This window comes from Pyxicephalus adspersus, chromosome 5, assembly GCF_032062135.1.
Source record: "Pyxicephalus adspersus chromosome 5, UCB_Pads_2.0, whole genome shotgun sequence".
NCBI classification, from domain to species: domain Eukaryota; kingdom Metazoa; phylum Chordata; class Amphibia; order Anura; family Pyxicephalidae; genus Pyxicephalus; species Pyxicephalus adspersus.
Genome location: NC_092862.1, coordinates 147121036 through 147142141, shown reverse-complemented (window position 1 = coordinate 147142141; position 21106 = coordinate 147121036). Strand labels below are relative to the sequence as shown.

General features: G+C 50.1%; 3 protein-coding genes across 4 annotated transcripts in view; 1 reads left to right on the top strand and 2 right to left on the bottom strand.

Annotated features, from left to right (window-relative positions):
- LOC140332146 (uncharacterized) overlaps positions 1-7423 on the bottom strand; it is an 8792-nt gene extending 1369 nt beyond the window's left edge. Inside the window, exons 1-4 of the mRNA XM_072413440.1 lie at positions 7318-7423; positions 6329-6455; positions 4606-4719; positions 3-1992 (exon numbers count right to left, since the gene is read on the bottom strand). Of these exons, the coding sequence (XP_072269541.1) occupies positions 3-1992; positions 4606-4719; positions 6329-6455; positions 7318-7332 (2246 nt within the window). The 5' untranslated portion in view covers positions 7333-7423. The remainder of the gene's footprint in view (positions 1-2; positions 1993-4605; positions 4720-6328; positions 6456-7317) is intronic.
- Positions 7424-8816: 1393 nt separating this feature from the next.
- Positions 8817-11400, top strand: AP5Z1 (adaptor related protein complex 5 subunit zeta 1). Its single transcript, XM_072413092.1, has one exon. The coding sequence runs from the start codon at positions 8849-8851 to the stop codon at positions 11237-11239; it is 2391 nt and encodes a 796-aa protein (XP_072269193.1). The 5' UTR covers positions 8817-8848; the 3' UTR covers positions 11240-11400.
- A 77-nt stretch (positions 11401-11477) lies between these two features.
- LOC140331801 (uncharacterized) lies at positions 11478-19434 on the bottom strand. Of its 2 annotated transcripts, none has more exons than XM_072413102.1 (7): positions 19295-19434; positions 18320-18420; positions 17502-17576; positions 16713-16817; positions 15796-16413; positions 15581-15643; positions 11478-15268 (listed from the first exon to the last, which is right to left on the bottom strand). In XM_072413102.1, the coding sequence occupies exons 2-7, from the start codon at positions 18396-18398 to the stop codon at positions 14523-14525; spliced, it is 1686 nt and encodes a 561-aa protein (XP_072269203.1). In that variant the 5' UTR covers positions 18399-18420; positions 19295-19434; the 3' UTR covers positions 11478-14522. The 2 variants fall into 2 exon arrangements, with proteins under 2 accessions (XP_072269203.1, XP_072269204.1); XM_072413103.1 differs by having other exon boundaries at positions 18320-18417; positions 19295-19421.
- Positions 19435-21106: the final 1672 nt, after the last annotated feature.

Here is a 21106-nt window from a genome sequence, read left to right as displayed (position 1 = left end):
GCCGGAGTGCTAGAGGTTCCAGCTGATGCTTTATCTGGGGTTCCGGATGTTGCCGGAGTGCTAGAGGTTCCAGCTGATGCTTTATCTGGGGTTCCAGATGTTGCTGGAGTGCTAGAGGTTCCAGCTGTTGGTTTATCTGGGGTTCTGGATGTTGCTGGAGTGCTAGAGGTTCCAGCTGATGCTTTACCTGGGGTTCTGGATGTTGCCGGAGTGCTGGAGGTTCCAGCTGATGCCTTATCTGGGGTTCCGGATGTTGCCGGAGTGCTAGAGGTTCCAGCTGATGCTTTACCTGGGGTTCTGGATGTTGCCGGAGTGCTGGAGGTTCCAGCTGATGCCTTATCTGGGGTTTGGGATGTTGCCGGAGTGCCGCAGGTTCCAGCTGATGCCTTATCTGGGGTTCCAGGTGCCGGTGCAGTTTTGAACTTTGCTCACTGCTGGATTCGTTGTGTGAACTGATGTCAATCATCTCCTCAGGCTCCGGTTTTATATGATGAATATCTGAATACGCTGACCTTGGTTCACCTTGAAGTTCTCTGTGTTGAATGTGGTGTAAGGAGCTGAGCAAATCTTTATTCTCAGTGTCTGTGTGCTGATTGGCTGGATTTATAACATCCTCCATGGAGTCCTCTAATGCAAAGTGGGCCAGCTTGTGACGATTTAAGGTGTAGGAGTCGCAGAAACATTTGTAGCAGACAGGGCACTCGAAGGGTTTCTCTCCTGTGTGAATTCTGACGTGTCTCCGTAGTTTGGCCTGTTCAGCAAAGGCTTTACTACACACGTGGCACTGATAGGGACGTTCTCCGGTGTGCCGGCGCATGTGAACTACTAGGGAAGCTTTCCGCGGGAAGCCTTTCTGGCACACTGAGCACTGGAATGGCTTCTGGCCATTGTGAGCTTCTTGGTGAGCAACAAGTAAACACCGGAAAACAAAACTTTTGTCGCAGTCAGGGCATTGGTAAGGTTTATTTCCAGAATGAATTTTCTGGTGGGTGAGAAGCTTGGACGGGTACATGAAAGCCTTGCCACAATCTTGGCAGACATGCGGCTTCTGACCACACTGAGTCTTCTGGTGAATGAGAAGATTGGATTGGTGAGTAAATCGCTTATCACAATGAGAACAGGAAAAGGATTGGGGCTTTGTATGAGTCTTCCGGTGAGTGACCAGCTTAGATGGGTAAGTAAAGGATTTGTCACAATCTGGGCACTGGTAAGGTCTCATTCCACCGTGAACAATGAAATGACGAACTAAAAACTTCCACACATCAAAAGTTTCACCACAGCTGGCACAGATGTACAATTTATCTCCGGTGTCTGACTCATCTAAGGGGAGATTGTCTGGTATTACATTGGGACAGTCCTCAGACTCTGGGCCATTCTCTAGCTCAAGGTCCTCAGTCCCTGGACATTTTGGTGAATTTAGGCTTTCAGCTTGCTTGTTGCACTCAGGGGGTTCACTGCTCTCCACAGGGTTGTGGCACTCCTGCCCCTTCATGTTCTCTGCTGGCTCAGGGCACAAAACTTCCTCATGGCACCCATCTGGTACATTGCATCCCACTGGCTGAGAGCAAACATCAGGCTTATTGAACACCACTGGCTGTGGACAGGGACTCCCAAGGGGCTCAATGCACTCCAATGGCTGCGAGAACACATCTGGCTCCATGCACACCACAGAGTGAGGGCACACAGCTGGCTCCATGCACACCCCAGGGTGAGGGCACACAGCTGGCTCCATGCACACCGCAGGGTGAGGGCACACAGCTGGCTCCATGCACACCGCAGGGTGAGGGCACACAGTTGGCTCCATGCACATCAATGGATGAGAGGACACAGCTGGGTCTTCATGGCACTCCTCCACTATGATGGTATTCTGGCTACAAGGCTCCTCCACTTCTATATCTTGGAGCGCAATGCTCTGCTTTATGGTGACATTAGTAAGCATTTGCAGGGTAGATTTGGGATTGATGCTGACCAAAGGGTGCCGGGTATTGATTTCTGTGAAAGCCAAAAAAGAAATCACATTAAAGGATTACAGGAAGTGATCCTAACCGAGTCATTTCATTATTTGACATTATAACAAATCATAGGACCCCCATCCCACACACAGGCGTCAGTTGCAGTGGTGAACCCTTTTCTCACCAGTCATTGTTTTTACCCATTTTTACACTGCAGAAGTTCTGAGCCCGGGCGCGCCTTCTCTTCCAGATATAATCAGTATCACTCCTCCCGCCGGCCAATCAGGAAATAGCCATCCAATAATTATCATTGACTATATAGCTAGCTCAGACACATACTGCTTAGACTCTGCGCCTTGGCCCTTTTTAGGGCTCACACCACTCCCATGTAAGCTGTAGCGCCCCCTAGAGGCTCCATCTCCCCAAGCGTTACAGAGGGAGGGCATTATCATTTTATTGGGCTTTGCCTGTGTGCGATTGGTTGGCTGGAAAGCTTCAGCCTGAGCTGTATTTACTAGTATTTCAAGGCCTTTATGGCATACGCTGTTCTAATAATTCTGTGTGCAATAATTACATTTACCGTATATACTCGAGTATAAGTCGATCTGAGTAAAAGCCGAAGGTACCTATTTTTACCTTGGAAAACAGGAAAAATCAATTGACTCGAGTAAAAGCTGAGGGTGGGAAATGCTGCAGCTACTGGCAAGTTTCACTTCTACAAGTAAGGTTCACTTCTTTACTTTTTTAAGTTAATTGGCTTCCCCAAAAAAACTGACCATAGAGTACATTAATGACATATGACTATAGTAGGGACATTAGATTGTGAGCTCCTTTGATGGACAGTTAGTGACATGACTATCAACTTTGTACAGCGCTACGTAATATGATGGCGCTATATAAATACTGTATAGTAATAATAATTTATCAGATGATTATTATATGATTAGTAACTAATCATATATGAATCATCTGATAAATTATGCATCATTAGTTGATATAACGTACTTTTAAACTTTCTTTTTTCCTGGCTCTCTGTTACTGCTTTTGCATCTAGTCCTGTGTCCCACGTGTAACCACCCAGGAACACGGGACTCCTATCAGGGAGGGTCTCTCTCGAGTCGTGCGCTGATGGCTCCGCCCCCACCCGGGAACACCGCTGAAGGGAAATCCCTCTCCTCTGCAATGCATATGGAGGGGAGGGAGTGTCCCCTTACCCCGGCAGCGGTAAATAGGGAAGGGAGCCACAACAAGAAGGCTCAAGAGCCGCTAGTTGCCGATCCCTGCTGGGTGGGATTGGGCTGGATTGGCAGGAATGGGAATCAGCTGGCAGAGGGTGCTTTTCTGGAGGGACCCATACACCTGACTGGAGTATAAGCCGAGGGTGTCTTTTTCAGCACATTTTGGGTGCTGAAAAAGTCGGCTTATACTCGGGTATATACGGTATGTGTACTGCTACCTGTGTATTATATGTCATGTAATAATATTGTGTTTCATTACTAGAACCTGAATCATTGGAAGGTTTCTGCATACAGTATTATTTATGATGTAGATTGATACCCAGGGGTCACCCATCTCTACCAAAACCCGAAGGTCCAGATCATTAATTATTGTGCTACTGCAGTGCTGAGATGACCATTATGGATGGAGCTCTGACCTACACTAATACCATGCGGACATCTCTAGGTATAAGCTGGGAACTACAGCTTAGAAGTTTGGGGTCATGAAGAGGATGCAATGGAATAATATATACACAACATGTTTTTACTTTGGATTTATTACAAAGCCCAAAGATTACAATTCACTTTCCAATATAAACATATACAGTAAATGGTCCATATAGAGAACTCTCTTCCCCATTATTCCCTGTAAGATCATTACAAAGCACAAGGGGGCGCTCTTTGTGTCTGGAGGAAAAGAAGTTTAAGCTCCGGATAAGGAAGGGATTCTTCACTGTAAGGTCTGTGACAAGAAAAAGCTGGATGATTTCTAGAAGCACAGAATATAACGAGGGATTAAGGATTTATAGTAAAGATAACAGAGACTGCTGATCCAGGGAACATCCGATTGCCTCATGGAATCAGGAAGAAGTAAATTTGTACCCGGGGGTTTTTTGCCTTCCTCTGGACCAACTATGCCTTATAGGGTTTTATATCTGGGATATGTTTATTTCCCTAGAGGCTGAACTTGATGGACCTTTAGGTCTTTTTACAACCTAAGCTACAATGTAACTTGAGTTAATCGGCTTTCAGAATGGTGGAGGAGGACGCAGGTCATATACGTTGGTGATCTTTGTATGCTGGGATTATCTAAAGTATAACACACAATGGGCCTGATTTATTAAAGCTCTCCACGGCTGGAGAGGATACACTTTCATCAGTGACGCTGGGTGATCAGCACACCCGGAATGTCATTTGCTAGGATTGCTGGATCACCCAGGTTCGCTGATGAAGGTGTATCCTCTCCAGCCGTGGGAGCTTTAATAAATCAGCCTGATGTCAGAATGTCAATAAAAGAACCAACAAATATCTGGAATGACAACTGCTGTCTGTTATCCCCCCCAGGATCTTCTCGTATTGGGACAAACTGGCTGACCAATAAGGAGAGAACAAAATGAGGATACACCAGGACCAACAGAAGGAAATATTTGTCTTACCGGCGGCCCGTCCTTGCGATTCCTTGCTAGGTGACAGATTGGGCACATGGTCCCTATACACAACGTTCCCCACCAGGATCTCCAGGGTAATCTCAGGGTTCACTGCAGTGGAATCTACACAAGAAACAATTCAGCTGTATCTGTCATCTGTGAAGGGTGAATGTTTGGGTGTATAAAGGGGGAACACACATTGACAAAGCTAATACTTGCCCAGGACCCCCATATCACTCACTATTTACATCATTTATTCCTTGGAAGATTCATTCCATCCGCTTGCAGTCCGAGCAGCACTGATCATAGAAGTGTAAAAAGTGACACAATTCACCAGTGTGAAAGATTGAGAATCCGGGAAAATGAAAATGAGATCCCTAGGCAGAGAATAAACCCTCTCTGGGCTGTCAGACGAGCAGAGCCTGACTGCAGGGACAAAGGAATGAGGTCCTGCAGAAGAGTGAATGCTGCAAATGGTGAATCCATATTCACATGAAATGTATTTTTAGGACAGCTCAATCGGACAACCACCAGCCAATGGGAAGGTCGGCTGCTGTTTACTTGAACAATGGACTTTCAGCTGCTGCTTTCCAACCACAGTGATCCCTCTGAAGCTCGGTATGGCCGAGGCCGACAGGCAGTCAGGAAGGAAATGAGATTCACACAAGTGTGAGAGATGAATAACGTGAAATGTTAGAGACTTTCACACACATGCATCTTCTGTCCTCCCTGACTGTCAGTCACTGCAAATATCTCCAAATATTCTGCACATAATACGCATACACATATAACACACATACACATATAACACACATACGCATATAAAACACATATAATACACATACGCATATAAAACACATATAATACACATACTCTATAATACACATACGCATATAATACACATACGCATATAATACACACACCATTTCCCCTATAATAAGGCACTGTCTTATATTTTTTGAAATGCCAAAATATGCCCTAGGTCTTATTTTCAGGGGATGTCTTATTTTTCCATGAAGAAGACTACAGTACACATGTATTGTTGAAAATCACTCATGTGCCATTGATTGTCCCCTTCTGATCACTGACACGCCGGGTAACATACTCTGTTAGGGCAGGGATCAGCAGCTTGCTTGTCCTTTGAAGTTACTTTCAGTTTCACTCTGCACTGCAGCCAGCATGGAGGAGTCACACAGAGGCACACAGTAGCAGGTATCAGAGGGGGTGGCTTATTTGCGGGGGGGGTGCTTTATTTTAATTGTTTGAGCAAAAACCGGGGGGTGGCTTATTTGATGGGGATGCCTTATCATCGGGGAAACACGGTATAATACACATACTCATATAACACACATACGCATATAATACACATACATATAATACACATACATATATAATACACATAATACACATACACATATAATACATATAATACACATAATACACATACGCATATAACACACATACGCATATAATACACATACATACACTATTGTGATCAAATACAAAGAGTCCCTATAGGACAATCCTAGTCACATGACTAACAGAGATCCTTATCCTCCTATCAGAGCTGGGGGTAATCCTCCAACATCTGTGTTCCCATTGGTCAGGTGGAGGGCCCCCATTATACTATATACCTAAGCCCTTGACTTCTGTGCCAGGTAGGGATATTGGGGGGTGCAGTACACAGGGGGCCATATGTTGGGTGGGTCAACCTCAGGTTTGGGGGTCTCACCGATAGAGCTCAGGGTGCGAATGTTGTCCATCATCACCTCCTTGTACAGCTCCTTCTGCCAGCTCTCCAGGCTCCACCATTCCTCCTCTGTGAAATACACGGCCACGTCATCGAAGGTCACCTGACCCTGCAACACGAGACAGCAAATCAAGCATCACCAGGGGTCACCCAACTGCCCCTGGATGGTGACCCCAGAGACCCCGGATATATGGGTGGTGACACCAGAGACCCCCCAATATATGGATAGGTACCCAAGAGACCCTCTGAAATATGGACGTCGACCCCAGAGACCCCCGATATATAGATAGTGACCCACCCCCCCAAAATATGGATGGTGACCCCAGGGACCCCCGATATATGGATGGTGACTCCAAGGACCCCCTGATATAAGGGTGGTGACCCTAGAACCCTCCGATATGTAGATGGTGACCCCAGAGACCCCCAATATATGGATGGTGACCCCAGAGACCCCTGATATAAGGATGGTGACCCCTGAGACCCCTGAAATATGAATGGTGACCCCAGAGACCCCAAATATATGGGTGGTGACCCCAGAACCCCCTGATATGTAGATGGTGACCCCCGGAGACCCCACAATATATAGATGTGACCCCAGAGACCACCGATATATGGGTGGTGACAATGGAGACCCCTGATATACAGGGTGGGGACCCCGCAGAGCATTTCACCTTTTACAGGGAGGGGACCCTGCAGAGCATTGCACCTTATACAGGGAGGGGCCCATGCAGAGCATTGCACCTTATACAGAGAGGGGACCCTGCAGAGCATTGCAGCACAGGTTCTCAGGTGCAATGTTCTGCAGCCCCTCCCAGGTGTCATCCAATCGTCTCCCTGTATACAGTGCAGCCCCATATCCGGTGTCTCATAGGCAGACATCATTCTGTGGCATCCGGTTTGTGCTCCATTTGCTGCCACATAACCCTCAGTGCGCCCCCCACAGCCTCCGTTTACCCCCTGCTGTCACTCACCCCGGGCCCCTCCATCCTTATAGAAGCTCCGCGATCCGCAGGTACTCAAGGCCGCCCGTCACGTGACCCCAGCAAACCGGAAGCTGGGGCGTCACGTGACTGCCGGCTGACAGCAACTGAGCAGACTACTTCCGGCAAACCAATGCGGAGAAACCGCGGTGACACAAAGAGAAGCACCGGGGTCACGGGACAGCACGAGACAAATCCAACCAATAACCCCCCCCCCAATATTATATATTGTCCAACCCCCCCCAATATTATACATTGTCCATACACATTGTCCAATCGATCGTTATATGGTTGTCACAGATCTCATGATGACCCCTCTGACCGCTTCCCTGCTTGCTCTTCCATCAATTATGAAGGGGCGGCCTGACCTGGGGGGTCCCCTGTATATTACCCCTCCCTATGCTCCCGGGATTGGTCTGTGCACAGATTGATCCCTGAGATCTCCTGGCAGAGCCCGGCCACCCAGAGATGATTGTTTGCTTTAAGTAGCACCGCCAAGCATCAGGAATTGCTGTATTATCCCAGGTGATCATTTTGGAGATACGGGGGATCCTTCATCCAACTCGGTGACACAGAGGTATTTTTTATCCATCTCAGTGACACGGGGAATCCTTTATCTATCTCGGTGATACGGGGGATGCTTTTCTCTATCTCAGTGACACGGGGGACCTTTATCCATTTCGGTGATACGGGGGATCCTTTATACATCTTATTGACACGGGATCCTTTATTAATTTCGGTGACACGGGGGCTCCTTTATCCATCTCAGTGACATGGGGGATCCTTTATCCATCTTGGTGATACGGGGGATCCCTTATCCATCTCGGTGACACAGGGGGATCCTTTATCTATCTCAGTGAAACTGGGGATCCCTTATCCATCTCGGTGACACGGGGAATCCTTTATCCATCTCGTGACACGGGGGATCCTTTATCTATCTCTATGAAACAGGGGGATCCTTTGTCCATCCCGGTGACACGGGGGATCCCTTATCTATCTCGGTGACACAGGGGGATCCTTTATCTATCTCAGTGATATAAGGAATTCTTTATCCATCTCGGTGATACGGTGGATCCTTTTTTCTATCCCAGTGACAAAGGGGATCCTTTATCCATCTGGGTGACACAGGGGATCCTTTATCTATCTTGGTGACCCCAGGGGGGATCCTTTTTCTATCTCGGTGACCCCGGGGCAACTTTATCATAATTGTTATCATAAACCCGGAGGGTTTTTTTTATTTCGCTTTCTCTGTTTTGGAATCTACATTGTAAACATTTCTAATGAAGTTTGTTGTATATAACAGAGGGATTGTTTTAGCAGTTGCTATGGTAATCAGGGCTTTACAGTCAGGGTTTACTCTCACTCACCATTGGTGGAGCTGGCGGCGAGGAAAGTCATGTGACACACAAGTCGCGCCGTCCAAGGCACCTCACCTGTCAAGTATTTGTCATGTGACTAATCCCTGCTGTCAGCTGACCGGAAGAGTTTGCAGTCGTCTGTCTGAAGCCGGAAGTGTAGTGAGATGTTCGGCCCGGCGGCTGACAGCCTTCTCCGGCAGGCCCGGGAAGTTGCGGGCGATGAGCTGGATAAGTTCTGCTGCCGGTGTCGGAGCCTTCTGGGCGTCCCCGGGCCGGAAACGGTGGACATCCTGCGGAGGCTACATCTGATAATAGCCGCCAGTAGGGGGCGCCGTTCCCTGGATTGCCCCTTAGTAGGGCAATTAGTGGAGACTCTGAACGCGCCCCAGGCTCAGCTCCAGGCCCTGAGTGCTGCCATCCTGTGCCAGCTATGCCCGTCACCATTAGTAAACCTTTCCTGGGGACCCAACCTCCAACCTGGGGGCCCCTTCTTCTCCGTCCTGCTAGCCCAGGCCACCCATAGTGATCTCCTGGCCCTGGGGCCCCGCCTGTGCCGTGTACTGGAATCTAGGGCCCCAGAGAGTCACGTCCTGCGGGCCGCTGTGCCCACACTGATCAGAGCGGTTGGTGATAATCCGGAGATCTTACAGGAAGACAACGTCAATGTAGTGAACAAAAAAATGGCGGACTGGCTGCGTTATGCCACTAACCACCAGAGTGGCCCCGTGGCCCCTTCCAGCTTCTTCTCCAGCCCCCGCCTCAAGCAGCCCAGCACCGTCTGTGAGGTGGACGGCACCGTCTCTACCGACTTCTTCACTGTTCTCAATAGCAGCCCACACCTGAGCGAGGAGCAATGGATGAACGCCCAGGTATTCTCCATCCTGCGCCGATGGCTCCTACTGTACGGCACCGGGGGGTCCGATGAGAAGTCCGAAGTGGAGGGCTCGGTGATTTCCATGGTGTCAGCCTCATCCACCTCCAGCCGCCTTTTACCCCCCCGGGAACGCCTGAGGGAGAAGACATTCGAGTATTGCCTGAGGGTCATTGAGCAGTGTAACCGGAAGCCTCAGAGAAGAGGTGACCTGGACCTCCAAAGGGCCTGCGTGGTGGAGGCTGTCACCCTGATGGACCTCCTGTGTAAGCAGGATGTGTCCTTCCTGTACCGCACTCTGCCCCTCATGAAGATCCTCCATGGCCGGCTCTGCTCTGATCCTTCTCTGGCGCCTGCACTTCTACCCGTCGCTCAGTTCTACCTCAATCACAGTGAAGCTGCGGCCGTAGAATCGGAGGCTGTGTACCGGCACCTCTTCACCAAGGTCCCATCCGATTTCTATCATCAGCCCTTTCTGGCGGTCCAGTTCATTCGCTTCTGCAGAGGTAATGGTGGATTCCTGGCTGAGAATGTGGAGGCCTTCAGGTCCAGCTTCCCCAACTTTCTGAAGCTTCTGGCTTGGCACGCTCCGCCACTGATAGCAGAGTTCACAAAACTTCTTCCGGTTCTCTTTAATGCACATTCAGCCATTGAGATGCTCCATGCCCTGCTTGACCTGCCCTGTCTGACAGCTGCCATGGAGCTCCAGCACAATTTTGCCCTCTCAACAGAGAAACTAATTCTGGACTCCTCTGCGCCCCCCTCCAGTTCAGCCGAAGCGTTTCGCCATCCCTATTACAAGAACCTTTTCCAGTACCTGCTGCGGTGCGAGGCGTGGAATGGGCCGCCACCTGAGGCCTTTAACCAGCTGCGACAGGTGCTTTCAGATTTAAGCAGCTCCCCCCGTGTGGTGCAGTGTGCTCAGGTTGTTCCTGGTCTTCTTCAGCTCTACGTCCACTCCATCACAAGGTTTGCAGATGGCCCTCTGGTCACCAAGGTCATGATGACAATATTGGAGAGAAGCGGCCTTTTGTATGGCTCTTCCACCTTCCAGGCTGAGGTGCACAAGGTTCTCAGTTCTCAGATCCCTCACCTGTGCCGCCTTTACCCCTCTGTGGTCATTGAGCTTTCCCGAGAACTGTTGGACTTTATAAGTAGCGTTGGCAACATCCAGAACCAAGAGGCGTTGTTTATCCATGTGGTGTGGGCCATGGGGGAGTTCCTGTCGGTGTCCTATGACAAGAGGTGTACTGTGGAGCAGGTGAACAGGTTCTTTGAAGTTCTGGAAGCCTTATTGTTTGAAATCACACAGCTGCGAGGTTCCTCCAGTGCACCCATCTCCTCCCCGCGGGTGATCACCACCCTAATGACAACACTTACCAAGCTGGCGTCTCGTAGTCAGGACCTCATCCCCAGGGTGTCGCTGTACCTGTCAAAGATGAGGTCCTGTGTACAGAGCTCCGCCATGGTATCAGCCTATGGGGAGGAGAACAGCGAGCAGATCCTCATCAGAGCCACGGAACTTCTCAACCTCCTCAAGCTGCCCAGCGTGGCTCAGTTTGTTCTCACCCCTCCAGGAGATGTGGGGAAGCCGAGCTTTCACCGGGACCCCTCCTCCTCTCTACCGCTCGCCATCCGTACCTCCAGCTATCTGTTACAGAGGGACAGGGTGATGCCCAGCTGACCGAAATATAAAAATGGACGCTGACATGTTTGGTGCAGGCCGCCTTTGTGTCACAGCCCCTCCCCAGGAAAGTATTTCTGTCCACAGATAATATATTTTGGTTACAATTAAAGCAATGGAGCAAATAATTCATCTTATGCATTAAAATGAGAAATCAAAAATGCTGGGCGAATACTTTTTTTTTGGTTAGGGTACAGAGGGGGGAGGGGTTACAGGCCCTGCCAGGTTTAACTGCTATCTGAAGCCAATTAGAGATTTGTCTTCACTTCCTGTCCTGCTGGAAATCTGCAGAATTATGAATCTGATGGGGAAAAATAATATGTTTTTCTCTGACGTTATACTCTAAGGCCCCTGTTGGTTATGTTTAGCTTTATATCGATCAGTGAGGGGTCAGGACGTTGTTTTTAGGATTCCAAAATAATCATCTCCGGTTGCTGTTGTCTGGAGAAAGGATACAACCTCTGCTGGGCCTTTACTGATGTCTCTGTTTAGTGTCATTGTGAAACAGGAAGTGAGAGAAATGCCCAGAACATGCCATAGGTTTTACCCCCCAAACACACACAAAATCCCCACAAATGAAAGGTTGAAGGTTTATGGCAGGGAGTTCAGCTCTGTGGGTGGGGGGGAACTCTTCCAGTGTATTTCACCCTCCCCCATATATATTCTGGTAAAATATAACTAATCTAGAGGACTTTTACTAAACTCAGCGCATGCACTGATCTGATTGGTGCGTATGATATTGGGGTCTCCCACACCTTCTGAGAATGGTTGGGGTGCTGGAAGAGATGGAATTGTACCAGCTGGGCCTCAAAACCCGATTCTTTGTGTGTGGCCAATCAGAGGTGTCAGCTGACTTTAGGCCACCATTGGTCCAATCAGAATAGAGATTAGATGGGAGAAGAGGGTGAGGTGTCACCGAGTGAAACTGCTCAGAATGTCCCCGGTGTGAATCCACTTCCAGGTTTTACAGATAAGGAATAAAAGCTGCAATTTATTCACAACTCCATAATCACAGCAAAACCTTTAATAATTATCTGTAGCTGGAAGAGCTGTAATGTTTTTGGTAACAAGCTGATTGGTCGGCCGGTTACCTTTGTGTCATGTGACCCAGCAGAGCCGGAGGGGGTAGTAGCCATGGTACACAGGTGTGGAAATATTCTGGGCTGGTGATTGGCTCCCTTGTGTCAGGTGGTGGGAATATCATCATGATCATTGTGTGATGAGATGTCAGATTTAGAAATATCCAGCACAGGAAACAACAAATCACCTCAGGGGGGCGTAACGCCAGAAACTAGCACTGATCCCTATCCATCTGCCACAAGCAGGGGTAGGAGGTGATTCTCTTGCAGCTCAGCGTTGTGGTTCTGTGCAGTGTTTGGACTTTGTGGTGTCATTCCGAATTGGTGACACTCTGTAGCTGTGCGGGGTTTTATGGCAATGCAGATGTGGGAAGCGCGTTACCTGCCAAGCGATTTGTAATTCTGTGCAGCCAGTTTTGTGGTCTGGGTGATTGCTGCGCCAGATCTTCTAACTCATTGCAGCAGAGCTGGGTCAGCACACTGATATCATCATCCTGTATGGGGAACCAATCAGGGCCTGCATCATATACATGTGCTAACGAGGGATGAGCTCATCAGTCTGCTGCTGCTCCTTCAATGCCAAATCACAGAGGGGGGACCAAGCTGGAATGTGGAAGGAAAGACTCGGTCAGCAGGCCGGCTTCTGTCTATTAATCTCGGACAGGTGAAACTGATGACGTGTGTAGGTTGTGTGTGCGGAGTTCAGCTTTATTATCCCCTTGGAGCTGAACTGATCACTGATGGCTGTTTTGTGTGCTGTTGGGCAGGATGTAAGATTTAGGTCTGCATTAACCTCATACATCTGCATATAGCCCCTCGTATGATGAGAGGACAATCATTGCACGGCGTGTTATCTGCCCCAAACATTGCCCCCCCCCCCCCCCCCATCTGACACCAGGCAGGGGGGGCTCTGCAGCACAGGGAGATCTGATAGGTGCCCGGCTGTCATGCTGATCCTCTGTCCTCACATTACTGGCTGCTTGTATGGAGTCCGGAGTGAGGTAAGTGATGGGGTCTGAATATTCATCTGCTGGGGGGCGGGGGCATTACCAATCAGACCTAAAATGCCATCTGCCTGGCTCTCGTCTGATCACTGACAGACGATAGGTCGGGGATTCTGATGATCTGCCCGCTTGTTCTGGAAGTGCTGAAGCCAGCAGATCCCCATAACAGCCAGGCAGTGTCAGTCCACCAATGGGAGCCTCTGATTTCTCATGACATGGCCAATAAAATGATCCTTTACCTAAGGGGAGCTACTGGGGAAGGATACTTACCTCGGCTTGGTGTCACATGACCACCGTCCCTCCAATCCTCAGCTCTATGTAAATGGGCCCTGACATCATCAGGTGTAATGCAGGATGATTGGTGGTCCCTGATTGTCATTGATGAAATCAGCAAAGGGGGATGGGTGGGTGATGGTTGTTGGGGGTCTCTTTGGAAGTCGGACCTGGGAAAAACCTCGAACAGATTCGTGATTTAGGTGTTTTTGCCATTGCTTGAGCAAAGAAATCTTTTAGTTTTTTTGATGATGGAAGGGTTTAAACCCCTGGGAGGCCCCAAAGTGCTAAATCTGCCCCTCCCCCCTCATCAACATGCTAATTTTATTCAGAAAACATTCTATTTTCAATGCACTGTGCTGCCATCACTGGGTCTCTGTAGTGGAGGTGGATCATGGCTGGTGGGAGGGGCCATCAGGGTGCTGCACACGGCTTCCTGGATACATACCAGACTCCTAAGAACCCTCAGCTCTGACATAAGCAGTTTATTGGAGGTGGGTTCTTGGGAGGAGTTATGCAAATATAACAATATTGATAGGTGGATGTCAGTTTGGTGCAGTGGGCGGTCCTAAGCAGGCTGTATTTGCATATAGACCATCCTAGGTCACGCCCACATGTGATCCCGAGCCTCCTTGGTTGATAGAACTGAAATCCAATGAATAAAAGGGGCGGAGCGAGACAGGCTGGGGAGGGAGGGGCTAGATGATGCTGGATGTCATCCAGCCAGGAAATCTATCTAGCTTGCTGCAGCTTCTAATGTACATTATGAGAAGCTTGCAGTGAAATTGGAGGACTGGGAACACAATCCTTCTGTTCCTAGGTTTCTGTTGGGGTGTGTTGTGTTCCCACAGGGTAGATTCACCTGGTGTCACTGAAGCAGAAATACCCTGGCGGGGGTTGTATCTCCTCTAAAGAATTGAATAGAATTCAGTGGTTTGTAGGAGGCTGGGGGTGGAGGCTCAGATTCGGCCTCCGTACATAGTGGTTGCTGATTGGTACCTCGGAGGCGGTGGAGGAGGCTGAGGCTGGTTCTGCGGATCCTGCCGGGGACAGGGCGGAATAGTCCGTCATGGCTGGTAGTAGCAGAGGGTTGGGCATGGTTGGCATTGGGTGAGGTTTTGGGGATGGCACTGGGGAGGAGGTTGGGGATGGCAGAGGACTGACGGCTTGAGGTTGCTGTAAATTCCTCATAGCTTGCACCATGGCCCCGTAGAATTGTTTGGTGTCACTGAGATAGTTCTGGAACATGAGATTGAAGTGGGCCTGGTTCATGTGAATCTGCCTGACGTGGGCATTTAATTCGCGGACCTCGGATGCCAGGCCCTCCAGGTGCTGCACCATGCGGCCGTTACCCTCCACCACCCTCTCACGCAGTTTGTGCAGTTCGGTGTTGTGGCTTTGTGTCAGATGTTTGAGGTTCCTGCACAACTCCTCCTGCAGTCGCTGGTAATGCTGGGCCGGCCCGGGGTCACTCACACGTGGGCCGCCCTCCACTGGGGAGGAAGATTTGGGTTCTGGGGGGTCCGTTCTCCCAGCAGGAATATGGACAGCCGGAGTGCTCAGTGGTTCTTCCTCCGACCATTCACTGACAATCTGCAGATCCAACGAGGACGTGGCCTGTTCTCCCTCTGAGAACGTGTCCCCGGGGGCCACAGACTGCACAACCGAACACGCTGCAAGGCAACAAGGAGGAGGTGTTATAGCTTCCCCTTATAGGATGCAACCAACCCCAAATCTGCATGTTACCGGACCCCCAAAACACTGATACCCCTGAAGCAGCCCCAAACCCCCCACTTCTCCTCTATACTACAACACACAGAGGATGAACCTTCCCTGCGCTCCATGCCACAGTGTGACATTGCTCTGTGTACATTTAGCGTGTCTGGCTCTGATTGGTTGTCCATTTGTGGCCCTCAACGTAAATCTGCACAGAGCACAGCAGTTGCATGGCGTGTCACAAACATTGCATGCTCTGGGCGTCTCACCTGCCGTATCCGGGGTCCAGGAGGGGCAAATGAGGGAGCTGGGTGTCTCCGGTGTGCTGAGACCTGAAAGAGAGAATCTGAATATTAAACAGCCCCAACCAGACCTGAGCACAGGAAATGCGGTATCGGTATCTACAGAACAGAAGCAGGTTATTGCAGCATTTTATAGGGGGGTCATTGGCATGTTGCCCCATCACATTGTGGTGGCTACTTACCGGTGACCTCCAGGGTGGTAAGTTCACACGTGTCCAGAACCCGCTGCCCTCCACCTGACAGCGTCCCCGAGATCTTCTGCCTCAGTTTGTCTTCCCAGCTGTTAAATCTGATCTGCTCGTGGGGGTCACCTCTGCCAATCGCTTGCTGCTGCAGGGCTGCCATCTTGAGATTCACCGCCCGCCTGCAGTCGCCGTAGCGTTTCTTGCACACCTCGATGGTGCGGTAGGTTGTGGCCACGCTGTTGACTTTATTCACCACTTCCTGCCACAGCCGCCTCTTCCGCGTGGCACTTCCCTTCATGGCGGAGTGACCACATAATTCTTTATAATGGGTGAGGACATTCGCCACCAGGACCTCGTTTTCCTCCTCGCTGAAACGCTGCCCCCTCTGGCGCTCCTCCTCCACGTACCCCACGTTATGTTCCTTCAATTTACGCTGACGATCCCGGAAATGATGCCAACTGCCTCTCTTCTTCTTCCCTCCTCTCCGGAGTCCCCCGCCACACTCCATTCCACCCAGGGACCCATCGTACCCAAATTTGTGGCCTGCTCTGACCACGTCTTTCCTATGTTCCTTCCCAGAGCGTGCACTCTGACTGCTGTACACTGCGCCCCCTACTGTACAAAAAGAGAAATACAAATGTGTCACATCAAACAAAATACACAATTGGAATATTTATGGGTGAAGGTGACCGAGGGGGCAGAGATACCCAATGGGGTATAGAGAGTTTGGCACCCCAATGGATAAAAATACATCAAACTTAGGGGTAGAAATATCTTCAGCGCATCCAAGGGAGAGCCCAAGGGGCCCCCACTGTGGTGTCAGCACTCCCCAGTTCACCATGGAAATACCTGGAAGCTGAAAATGGACCTGGAAGCTGACCTGTGCTTGTAAGAGGGTTCAGCGCGGTACACACCTCGGGTATAGTATGACACCGCCCCGGGCCGTGGGGTTTGCTGATTCTTGTTTGGCCATTCTTCATCCTTCAATTCTTCAACCCCCGGAGCCTGGTCCCCCTCTTCTGTTGAAAGGAAAAGCATTGATAATGGGGGTAATGGGGCAAGAAATAAATTCAATAAATTCTTCTCATAATAATCTTCACTGACCAGGCAGAAAATAGCAGCCTGGGGCAAATATAGAGAATATTAGGGGGGGGGGGACCTAGTTTGTTACCTTTATGGGGTATGGTGGGAAGGATGGAGTAGCCTGGAGTCCACACTGACTGCTAATAGAGTTGTATCAACAACAGGTACAGATCAATCACATGCAGATAACGCCATGGACGGGCCGATAACGCCATGGACGGGCCGATAACGCCATGGACGGGCAGATAATGCCATGGACGGGCCGATAATGCCATGGACGGGCCGATAATGCCATGGACGGGCCGATAATACCATGGACGGGCCGATAATACCATGGACGGGGCGATATTACCATGGATGGGCAGATATGAGGAGGTAAGATAAGTGACAGGATGGCCACCCATTGTTGTTGGCAGGGACTGGTGCTGGAATGCCCATGGGTACCGGTGTCTGGTTGGTGGGGGCCGAGGGTTCCCTCTCATTGGGTGCTGCGGATCAGTGGGGCAGTTAGGTGAGGGGAGGCCTTGGTGTGCTCTGGGTGGGTGGGTAGGGGCAGAAGGCTGCAGTGACCCCTTTGGCCGGTCTGTGCATCATCCATGCTGAGGTGGAAATCTTCTCACCTTCGGTATTGGTGGACGGTGATTGGTTGTCTTCTATTTTTACCTGGATCCTCTCCAGTACGACCTCCGGCAATCCTGCACCAAACATAGAGATGTCATGAGGTCTGGGAACCTTTCACCATCACATTCACCTCTCCACTATAAATTCTCATTCTAATTTCCCCAGAGCCCCCCCCAACCCTCACAGAGGTCTGAACACTTGTACAAATTAGGGGGAACTGGAAGTACAATGTGGGCAGATATATTTACCCTTTATAGGGATGATGGGGTCCAGGTATCCCCAGTGAAGGGTCCCCATCATACAAAGACATTGTAGACAATTGGGCTCTTCCAGCCTTGTGGTCACAATTTGGTGAAGACCCTTTTCTGCCCCCCCATGACTGTGCCCCGGGGTATAAAGCCCCCTCCATAAAGACATGGGGTCACTAGTTTGGTGTGGAGGAACTCAAGTGTCCTGCACAGAGCCCTGACCTCAACCCTACTGAACACCTTTGGGGTAAATGGGAATGGGTGAGCCAGGTCTTCTCATCCAATCAGCACCTGACCTCACCAATAGGGGGCAAATCCCCACCATCAGTACCTGACCTCACCAATGGGGGCAAATCCCCACCATCAGTACCTGACCTCACCAATAGGAGGCAAATCCCCACCATCAGTACCTGACCAATACTGTTATTTATATTCTGCTCCCCTGGCCCGGGTCTGCACTGTGACCCAATGATATTGCAGAGCCCGGTCTGGTCATGGGGTCACTGGGTCCTGGTCCTACTTGGTCTGCATTGCTTTGTATTACAATCCCAGATCCATGGTTCACTCACGTAGCAGGTTGGGGTCCATGCTGATGAACGCCTGAGCCCCTTTGATGCCGCTGAGATACGTGGAGTCGTTGAAGGACATTTTCCACCAATCAGATGTCCTGCTGAAAATATTACAAGTTATTGATTCAGCAATGTGTTACCGATCAGGGATTGCAGAACGTTCGGAGTTTGGGATCTTTTATTGGCCAACTAAATATCAAAGCTGTAAGAAGAAGTGGGGGATGGGGAACAGAGCGTTGTCACCCTATAACAGGACATGCCTGAGCAAGGACCTTCATGGCGGGATCACCAGGGATTATTCTACTCAAACGTAAAAGGCCAAGCTGAACATTTTTCTGATGGGAGGTTGGATGGGGCACCCACTGGCACCTCAACATGGCGCAGATATCCATTCCCTGTGTATGGCATCCCTTGGTGAGTGGTTCCGGTCAGGATGGACATTCCATAACGCATACATGGGGGTCCCGGATATTGGAGGGGGGGGGGTGATGCCAATGCTGCCATCCTGGAGTCACATGATCACTAATCCCGCGCTGCTCACCTGTGCTCGCTCCATCACCTGACGCTGCTATTTTCTCCCCCCTTGCAATCTTTGTCTATCCTGATTGGCTGAGCTGGGATGATGTAACTCCCACCCACACACATGGGAGTTCAATCATTCCCAGCATACGAAGCCGGGAAATATCTGGGAAATATCTGGGAAATATCTGGGAAAGAGGGATTATTATTCCAGGAGGGACATCGCCCGATCCCAGATCTTCAGTCAGATGTTACTTCCCCAGCAATCATGTGACACAGGAGCTGACAATCTAATCCCCGTAGGTGCACAGGGTGAGATACTGATTCCTCTGCAGAGAGACCCTGATTTATATTGTGAAGATGGAGCAGTGATGTGGCCCCTATGGATGGTCACTGAGGGGCCCCACACACCTATATAGAAGAATAACACGGGGGGGGGGGTTAGATTTCACTCACCCAGCAATACAGAAGGCAGAGACTCTTCAGAGCATCATGGGAAGACAGCGGGGCCCTTGGATGCAGATCCTGGCCTGTGAGTGGCCCCTGGAGGAGACAAAAATCTCAACAACATAAAACTGTCAGCTGTGCTGGCTTCCTGATAGGGAGGAAGAGCAAAACAGGGGGGAGGGGGCAGAGCTGGATTGGAGGGGGCAGGACTGGATGGGAGGGGGCAGATCTGGATGGGAATCTGGATGGGAGGGGGCAGATCTAAATGGGAGGGGGCAGGACTGGATGGGAAGGGAAGATCTGGATGGGAGGGGGCAGGACTGGATGGGAAGGGGCAGATCTGGATGGGAGGGGGTAGAGCTGGATGGGAAGGGGCAGATCTGGTTGGGAGGGGGCAGATCTGGATGGGAGGGGGCAGGACTGGATGGGAAGGGGCAGATCTGGATGGGAGGGGGCAGGACTGGATGGGAAGGGGCAGATCTGGATGGGAGGGGGCAGAGCTGAATGGAAGGGGGAATAACTGGATGGTAGAAAGGGGCAGATATGGGGATGGGGAGGGGGAATTGCTTCCTTATTGTCTCTGGGTTTGATTTTTTTTACCAATTGAGTTATTGGGGGCTGTACAGATCTCGCTCTGCATTGTATGGAGGGTGAGCAGGAGGCGACCCCCCTATGTCCTCCTATATCCTCCCCAATAGTCGGTTGTATTGTATTCTGGATCCCTAAATGATTGGGGGGGGGGGGGGGGGTACAGACAGCAGATTACCACAGATTTTGTATCTTAATTCCGATGATACCGATATTACACTGTAATGTGGCCACCAACCCAACCAACCAATCAGCATTCAGTCCAAATATCGGTCACAGATCTGATGATGGATGGGATTGTATGGCAGCCTGAACTCTGTGCAGCCATTGGAGGGAGCCAGGGAGATGTGGCTGATACCAGGCCCCATCGGGTAGGTAGGTAGTTTGTAGGTAGGTAGGAGTAAAATCAGAAATAGTTAATTCATATTTCTATTAATATTATAAATAATATTTATATTAAGATGTAATATATAGTAAGAACCCCAACATTGCACACAGGTCACATGACGTCCCGTGACACCTCACCTGTATAACCTGGGCGCCCATCCCACCTGCTGGAATTTTTGTATCTTTTAGTGGAATTCAGAAAATATTTACAGTCAGAAGTCTCCACCCGGCGCCAATTCCTGGGCATCATTCCTGGCAGGTCATGTGACTTTCACCAGCAAGCCACGCACTTTTCACGCTTGTAAAGGTCACCTATAAACCGATATCGCGTCATCAATTCACCATCAATCTGTCCACTCCAACCACAAATATTGATAAGATATCTGAAATATCCGATCGTTACAGAAAATCAATACGCAGTGACGGAATCATCGGGGCCCCGATAACCTCAGAGGATTCTTAACACTTCCACTGCTGGACACAGCCAGAGATCCCCCCCAGTTTGTGTCTCTGCCCCTCCCACAATGGGGAGATTTCCCCCAGTAGTTTGTCTCTCTGCCCCTCCCACAATGGGGGGATTTCCCCCCAGTATTTTGTGTCCCTGCCCCTCCCACAATGAGGAGATTTCCCCCAGTAGTTTGTGTCTCTGCCCCTCCCACAATGGGGGTATTTCCCCCAGTAGTTTGTGTCTCTGTCCCTCCCACAATGGGGAGATTCCCCCCAGTAGTTTGTGTCTCTGCTCCTCCCACAATGGGGAGATTTCCCCCAGTAGTTTGTGTCTCTGCTCCTCCCACAATGGGGAGATTTCCCCCAGTAGTTTGTGTCTCTGCCCCTTCCACAATGGGG